This window comes from Humulus lupulus, chromosome X, assembly GCF_963169125.1.
Source record: "Humulus lupulus chromosome X, drHumLupu1.1, whole genome shotgun sequence".
Lineage (NCBI taxonomy): Eukaryota > Viridiplantae > Streptophyta > Magnoliopsida > Rosales > Cannabaceae > Humulus > Humulus lupulus.
The window spans coordinates 12,279,141-12,288,191 of NC_084802.1; the positions used below are offsets into that span (position 1 = coordinate 12,279,141).

At 32.1% G+C, this 9,051-nt stretch overlaps 1 protein-coding gene and 1 non-coding gene across 2 annotated transcripts; one reads left to right on the plus strand and one right to left on the minus strand.

The window, feature by feature from the left end:
- The first annotated feature begins 383 nt into the window (after positions 1-383).
- On the plus strand, positions 384-491 carry LOC133807470 (small nucleolar RNA R71). The gene has a single exon (XR_009879382.1). It is a non-coding gene; the product is annotated as a small nucleolar RNA R71 (small nucleolar RNA).
- A 5,114-nt stretch (positions 492-5,605) lies between these two features.
- On the minus strand, positions 5,606-8,025 carry LOC133805226 (ethylene-responsive transcription factor ABR1-like). Its single transcript, XM_062243349.1, has 2 exons — positions 7,324-8,025; positions 5,606-6,857 (listed from the first exon to the last, which is right to left on the minus strand). The coding sequence occupies exons 1-2, from the start codon at positions 7,877-7,879 to the stop codon at positions 6,031-6,033; spliced, it is 1,383 nt and encodes a 460-aa protein (XP_062099333.1). The 5' UTR covers positions 7,880-8,025; the 3' UTR covers positions 5,606-6,030.
- Positions 8,026-9,051: the final 1,026 nt, after the last annotated feature.

A 9,051-nucleotide genomic window follows, 5' to 3' on the forward strand; every position in this document is an offset into this window, starting at 1 on the left:
TTAGCTTGCCTATTGAATTTTTCCATCATATTCACCTGTTCCATGGGAATGGAGTTGTTCATCTCAACTACCATGCACTACTCAAATGAGTGAGGACCACCACAATTATGACATACTGCGTAGATTTCCATGACTTGAGTGACCATAGAATTTTGTTGCAGTGAGAGCGGTAATAGCATCCAGCTCATGCATACCAGCTACCTTCTTATATCTATCTCGTTCACGAGGCCACTGGTAGTTATTCATGGCCATTTCTTCAAGCAATTCATAAGCATCATTAGCACTCTTGCTCATAAAACACCACATGTTGTAGCGTCAATAATGGTGCGAGTCATCCCACACAAACTGTTGTAAAAATTATGGACTATAGCATCCATTTTTCAATCCCATAATGAGGACACTTCCTCAAAAGCTTATTAAACCTCTCCCATGCATCATAAATAGACTCTCCATCAAATTGAGAGAAGTTATTAATTTCCCCTCTTGACTTTGCAGCATTGGATGGCGGGAAAAATTTAGCAAGAAATTTCATAGCTAATGCCTCCCATGTAGAAATTAAATTGGCTTGAAGAGAGTTCAACCAACTTTCAGCTCTATCCCACAGTGAGAACGGGAACAATCTCAGTCTAATAGCATCATCGATGACCCCATTATATTTAAAAGTTCTACACAGCTCCAGAAAATTGGCTATGTGTGTATTGAGATCCTCAATAGGGAGTCCACCAAAATGGACAGTAGACTGGACCATTTGTAGAATTGCCGGCTTAATTTCAAAATTATTAGCTGCAACTGTCAACGGTTGGATGCATGATTGTACTCCAGTAATAGCGGGGAGTACATAGTCTCTGAGTGTGCGAACGGCTGGCTCAGCAACGTCCCCATCCAACCCATTGCCCTGATGTTGGGCCATCTCTGCTAACCGTTTCGGCTTTCTGTTATGTCTGTAAGTCCTCTCAATTTCATTATTAATGGGCAAAAGATTGGCAGTCCCTTGACGTTGCATATACCAATTGGCACTTGAAATTAAGATTCTCAAACACATTAGTTAGAGACAATTAACACAGAAAAATCAAATTAGAATAAAAATTAATTGTATTGATATTATTAAAAATCAATCCTCGGCAACGGCGCCAAAAACTTGTTGTGTAAAATTGATACGCAAGTATACGTAATCGACACAAGTAATACAATGATAAATAAAAATCATTCCCACATGGAGAATGATTTACTAATTACTGACAAATTAATTTTCTATTTCTATTTGGTCAACAATAAATTGGTTTCAAAAATATTAAAATAACAAAAGCAATAAACATAAAATAACACTATGAAAGAAAACAAATAATTGTAAAACCTTCAAAATTAAAGAGCTAGGGATTTTAATTTCATCAACTTTTCACTTTATTATTTCGCTAATCAGACTTCACAATTTTTCTTCCTAAACTAATAGCGGATTAACAAAAACGATTCTTACTCTTTTTCAAGAAACAAAGAACTCAATTTACATGTGAATTTTCTACATTCCTGTAATAAATTCTAACAAATAAAATGCATTGAACACATTAATCCTAAAACTACACAATTCATATAGGTATTTTCATCAAATATGAAGATTGTAATTATTCAATCATAGCATAATCAATTCTCACTTTTCAGATTTCGAATCAAAATCATAAATCATGCAAATGGTGATCAAGCATTTACAAGCATTAAGAACAGATCAAATAATTTAGAATAGAAGTGAAGAAAGAATCATGAAATCCTCATAGAAAATAACAAAGATCCAAGTGATTATATTAAAAATCCCAGAAAATAAAATTAGTTCATGTTCATCATTAAGGAATCCATAAACAAGAAATTAACATAAAGTATAGATAAAAAGAAGAGAGAAGAACTATATGTCGATCCAAGCTCTCTCCAAAGTGATCCTAATACTCCTCTCCCAGTCTAGGTCTGCCAAAAGTTTATTTTCTTCTCCAAAAATCGCGATTAAAATCTAATCAGTGTTTCTCCTAAACTTGCAATGACCAAAATACCCTTCATTAAAAATTTGCGTTTTTCATATTTCTGGACATATCCTACGGTCGCAAGATGTCATTCCTGCGGTCGTAGGAATACCCTGAAAATCCCCAACTTTTCTAGAACTGCGACTGCAGAATCATATTCCTGCGGTCGCAGAAAGTGCTCTGAAACACTGTTTTCCACCAATTTTTGTCTTTTTGTCGGTTTTTCCACTATGTTTCCACACCTAAATCACATAAGCCCTTCCACACTTGAAAACATACAAAAATGAGTGTAAAATAGAACAAAACAAAACTAAACATATAATACTCTACCTAAAAGCACACTAATAAATAGTCTAAACCTCGTTTATCAAATACAAAACACAACAAGAAAAAAAAAAATTATATTTGCATTTTTAAATCATTTTTTCCCAATTAATAATACAACTCTTTCCCCTTTTCCCTTACCAAACATACATTTGACCAAAAACTTGATCTATATTCCTCTACTCCACTAAAGAATTAAAATCTAAGCATTCTAGATAGCTAGGAAAAAAAAATAAAGTTGAACACTTCCAAGTATATTTAATGAGATGAAATTACATATTTAAAAAATATATATATTAAATGAGATAACAGGACACTGAGTTTGAAATCAAACTATAAATTAATGTGTACAATTAATAATATTTAAAGTATTGCAAAAGACGATGCCATCTAAGTATATACTACTATAGTACTATTTAAATAGCTGAATCGAATAAAAATAAAATTGACAAGTTATATTTATATTTTCCAAGTATGGTGATACAGTTGGGAATAAATCGAAATCTAATTAACACATTATATAATTAATAATTAATAACACATGGTTTGCAGTTTTCCATACGTTTCTATAGTAAAATGATTCAATGAATATTGATTATATATTAATTAATACTAAACCTTGATGATTTGGATATATTCCACTAGCTTCCTCTGATAAAATATTATTTTGCTAACAAAATATGTATCACATTTCTCTTCATTTAAATATCTTTTTGAACAGTGAACCAACTTTTTTTTAAAGATTTTCTCACTGTTTTCTAGAAATAATTAAAGTTTATAGTTGGTTTATATAGATAAAGGACATGGGCCAAGTCATTTTTTAATTATAGTGGGCTTTTTTGTAATATGAACAAGAATATATAATGCCTTTAAAGCAATTAGAACAAAAATTGGGCACGTTTTCCTTATTTATAACAAGTGACTGTGTGAAATGGTTCTCTTAACCAATAAAAAAAGTGATATATATTATTGGAATGTGAATGAATGGTACGAACTTTTGAAAAATAAATATAAATATATATTTTTTCTATATTGCGTGAAACACATATGAGAAGCAAGAAAGGAATAAATAAGAAATTGGTTTACAATATATTTGGAAAATCACCCGATAATTGAAATTTGGTGTAATACGGAGTAATTAATCAATTTTGCATGTTTGTCTGTCCATATAATTACACAATAATCATGTAAATGGAGGTAATTGAGGAGTCTCAAATACACTTTCTAATTCTCATAACCCCATAATAATTTAGTGTCATTATATTGTGTAATTACTAATTATAATCAATTTTAAATATTATTTATTACATAATGTTATTTTTCTATGTAGTTACAATTGTTTTGTCAAACATGAGAATATGAATTCATAAATAATTACCACTTAACATTCAAACACATCTTGTACTTTAAAATATAGTATAATTACTCAAATATATAATTACTACCATAATAATTATACGACCTAATAATTACACAATTAATTACAAACACACCCTTAATATTCTGTTCAAAACTTGGATTAGAAATTGGATTGTTTACTTTTGAATGTATTCAAATGTGATTTAATTACACTTCATTATATGACTTTTCCAAAATATGGATTTGAGGAAATGAATTATATAAAGTAGTTGTTAATTTTCATCACAATTTTATGTCTTCTTTTTTGTTTAATAAACTTCTAATTTTTTTTTTTAAAATCACAACATGTTTGAATTAGAAGAAAACATTGTCGATAAACCTATTTTAACAACCAATATTTTGTTTTCTATTTAAGATTTCTTTTAATGTGTTTTGTGTGCTAATATCCTATGTTTAAGTTACATATAATAAAGCATTATCTTCAAGTGTAGCCTCCATTTTTTACCACTTGTTACGCTTAGTTCTTAATTAAATTATATATATTTTAGTGTTGTGAAAAATAGCAATTTTCGCAAGAGAACACGGATATTTTAGTCTTTAAAAATATAAAAATGTCAAATAAACCCATTTACTTCATTTAACACATCTTCCATGATTTGCAGTTAAAATATACTTGACTACGCATGGAAAATAAAAAAGTAAATATTGATAAAAATTTGATATAAACATTAGTGTGAGATTATGAAATTGTCTAAAAGCTAAATATACATCAAATGAATTAGTAAATCATCTCAATTTTAATTAAAAAAAAATTCTTTAATTAAGTTTTTTTTATTTTTTTATATTATATTTATCAATTAAACAAAATTTTCTCATAAAAAAATCAAATAACATAAGGGTAATTCTTTTTTTATAAATTTATATAGAAAAAATCAATTCTCAATTTCGTATGAATGATTTACAATTTTTTTTTTATATAAAAAAGACTATGCAGACCTAATATAAAAAAATATATATGAATTATAATTATAAATAAAATCCAATCCATCCATTTTTTTTTTACCAACTTACAAGTAGATAGTTCACTAAACAAGAAGTTAGGCATTTTTCATGCTGGGGGAGTTTAGTCTTAGTCTATCTACTTAATTAAAACTTCAAAATGAAATTAGGTTAATTAAACACAATAATAAAACAAATTCAACTTTGTAAACAAGAGAGTAATAATCATTTTAGACTCAAAAGAGTACCATTCATACACGTAAGAGAGAATTAGGTTGGGTTGATGTCTCTTTCATAGCCCATTGCATACATATAACTATTCAATTTTACAATTAACTTTGACTCATTAAGATTTTGTGACATTAATACCAATGGCGGTGCCACATAGACATAGAGTCCCTACCAAGATTTCTTTTTTATTTTTTATTTTTTTTTCTTAAAAAAAATAGAAGTTACATTTTACACCCACAAAATATGATAATTTAGATTACATTAATGATATGTGCACTCAAAATATGAACTCAAATATTACACACAGTGATGTTTCACTATTTTTTAAAACAGTGAGTATCAATTTTAATAAATATGATTGACTACACTAAATTAATACATCACTGTGTATAATATTTGAGTTATTTGAGTGTATATTTTTAGTACACATATCATTACTCTTTATATTATTAGTCACACAATACAAATTACTATCTCAAAAGATAAACACAAATGAAAATTGAAAACCCTAACTTAACTCGATGTGAAAAAAATTCCAAAGCCAATAAATTACAACATACCAAACTATAAATGTTATTTGTTAGGTCAATGATAAGGACAAATGGGTAAATTGGTAAAATCGTAACCCCAAGTGAAATGAAAAAGATAAATTAAAAGGATAATGATGATATATACATCACATAGAATTTAAAAACAAGAAAACAAATGCAAATTCATTAGGTGATCTTGAACTGTAAAGTAAAATCCAGACAGCTCAAGGATCAAACAAAAATTTAAAAAAAAAATTAAAAAGGAAGGAGATGAAGAAGATGGCTTCTACATCTTTCTATGATTGAGAGAAAGTAACATCAAATCTTTAAATAAAAACTAAAAATGTCCTCAAAAAAAAAATACTCCAAATTATGCTGCTTTGTTTTTTTCCTCCTCTAATCTAACTTTATATCTCTGTCCCCTTTTGTAATATTTTTCTTGTCCTTTACAATAATGGTAAGGATTTAAATGAAAATGTTTCATAAGAAAAAAAAAATAAAACAAAACCATAGGGTAATTTCGTAATTTGCTCTTTTAAAATAAAAAATAGTAAAAAATAAATAAGGGAATGATTTTAGTGTCAACCAGAGGAAGGAGGTGGATTGTAGCCGGAAGGATTGGGCCATGGCGGTCCGGGATAATCAGAGCTGCTCGCCGGATTTTGATTTTCCGGTAGGGGCCGGAAATATAACTGGGGCTGCTGCTGTGCTTGGCTGGAGAAGAACAGGGGATGTGAAACAGAGGAGGTGGAAGAGGAAACAGAGGAAGGGAACAGAGTAGAGGCAGCTGAAGAAGATGAAGAAGGGATCATCAATGGCGACTGAAGAGAAGCCAATTGAGAATTGTAGATCATCTGTTCAAGCAAGCTTGGTGGCTGTTGCAGCTGCTGATGTTGCTGTAATTGCTGTCCATGGAAGTCGCCGGAGCTTTGGAGTAGCTGAGAGTACTGAAGGTAGTCACGGAGAGCGTCAGAATTGGAGCCTTGATAAGGTGTCGCCTGGTAGAAATTTGGCTGCGCCGCTAAAAGGGTCTCCGGAGAATTGGCGATGGTTAGGTGGGTCGGTGCCGGCGCTGGCGCCGCCTGAAAGTTCTGACGAGGCGGTACAAGTGATCGAACATTTTCGGGGAAATTGAGTTTGGCTCTGTTTCCGCGGAACCTCAGGGCGGCATCATCGTAGGCTCTGGCGGCGGCCTCCGCCGTATCGAAGGTTCCGAGCCAGACTCTGGCAGCCTTATGTGGGTCCCGAATCTCCGCCGCCCATTTCCCCCACGGCCTCTGCCTCACTCCCCTGTATCTTCTTCTTCTCTCGCCGGATTCTTCCGGCGTCGCCGCCTCGCTCGACGGCGTCGCCGGAACCACGGGGCCTGCGGCGGTGGAAGCGGCGGACATAGTTGTTGTAACTTCTTCTGTATTAGAGAAGAAAAATATATTTATAAATGTGATAATAGATTAATCCAAACTCAAGTTGTTCTTGATCGTAAACTGTTCGATTAATGGTCTTACAACATATTCTTTTTAAAGTATATTATATGTAATGGTAACTATAATAAACTGTAGAACTACAACACATGCAATAATACACCAGTTTATCATACATGAAATCAAACCTAGTTATGGGATTTGCCTAATGAAAACAACAGAAGAATTAACAATCCTAATGTTTATTCCTTATTGTTTTTCTTTGGTACGTTTTAAGAATGATCGTACACAATACATACAAACATATGTACACACGAGAACTCTTTGCCAATCAAACTTAGTTTATCTAAAGTTGCTTAGTTTTTGCTTTGAAAGAGTTGATCACATGGAATACGATGATATAATGATCTATTTAATGTTCAAGAAATGAAGAAGCAATAATATTGAAATTACCAGTTGCACTAGCTGAGGAAGACTCGGCCGGAGTTGGTCTAAAATCTCCTCGAAAAGCTCTGGTGGGAGCAGAAGCAGAAGCAGAGTCTACGAGAACACGATGAGCCGAAGCAGCTTGCTCATCACGACCTCTCTTCTGACCAGTCCAAGAGCCAGAACCCGAACCAGATGCCGTAGTAACACCAGAGAAAGTTGTTTCGCTCGAGTTAGGAGGAGAAGGAGAAGCATAAACTTGTACACCACCACTACCAAAACGATTGTCGTATCCCCAAAACTGATCACCACGACCACCACCACCAACTCTTGACCTGCTTCCCGAAACGACATGCGTTAGAGCCGAAACAATGGCGGACATCTCAGTCGGACTGCTGTACCCGGAAGAAAACATTTGCGAAGGAGAAGGGTGAGGCGGCGAAACGACACCGTATTGGTTCAGTATATTCATTTGCTGCTGGTCAAGGTCTCGGTCTTGGTCTCCGCCGCCATGGCCTTGATCTTGAGCTCTGAAACTAGCATCGTTGGGGGTTCTCTGGTTCGCCACTTTCAGAGAGCACATGTAGTATTTTTCTTACTTTTTTTGGTACTGAATCGAAAAACTAAGGATGACCCAGATCGTTATTTGATGATTTGTGGAGACCCTTTTCGAGGTTACCATCAAATCCTCATATATATATAGTTATGGTGTTTGTATTTGTATCTAACCTGTTTAGCCGCTTTAAGAATAGTTTTATATTTATATTTAGAAACTGTACTTTTTTGTCCCTAGAAGCCTCACCTTTATCTGATATTTACTGCTTTTTAATATATTTTTTTTAATTTTCAGGTTATTTTCCCCTTTATTAAAAAAAAATTGATGCTAAATCTCATATAAATGGCCGACTATAGGCAAGTGCATAATCATGTTCACACGCCCAAAATTCAGCTCAGCCTATAGCTAAATCGAAAGGGGTTTAATTAAAACATTAGTTTGAGTCGGTCATTTTTGCTCTTTTCATAGCAACAAAAAGAATTAAAAACAAAAGAACATCATCTTTGAATTGATCTCTTTGTGCCGACAAGTTGTTACAATTCATGAATTGATCTATTTTCTAAGCATATTTGATCACACATATATATATATATATAGCTAGGTGTTTATAAATTGAGTTTGGTAATATCAATTAGGGTTTGTCTTTTGTACTTGATAAACTAAAAAGGTATTATGGTATAATGTTTGAGACTTTACGTGTGACCCCTCAACATCATTATATGCAGTTGTGATTTTTGATAAGAAAAAAAAAGTTGGAAAAGGAATGAAAGTGTAATTGATTTTATTTATTTAAATAGTAAAATGTGGACGTATATTTTGGCTAGAGTGACATTTAATTGCTCTTTTTAAGCTAATTGGAAATTGGAAAGCAAAAAGTGAGAGAAATCTGGCTAATGTTTTTTGAATGATTCCCTTTTTCTTTTTAAATTTGAAAATTCTTGTTTTATTTTCTATTGTATTTTTGGCAACAATTTTTTTTAAAGAAAAAATTAATAATGTAGCTGGTTCAAGAAAATTCGTACAAGCTCTTTTGGGATTTGATTCTATTATTGAATATAAGTTCAAAGTCATTGTATATTGTTTTGACCTTAAGATAAGAATTGTATGTATCGAGTCTAGTTTAAAGTATTATTATTAGTGTTAATTTAGTGTGTTATACAAAATTTTTGCAAAGTTTATCATATAATTAATCCAACAAA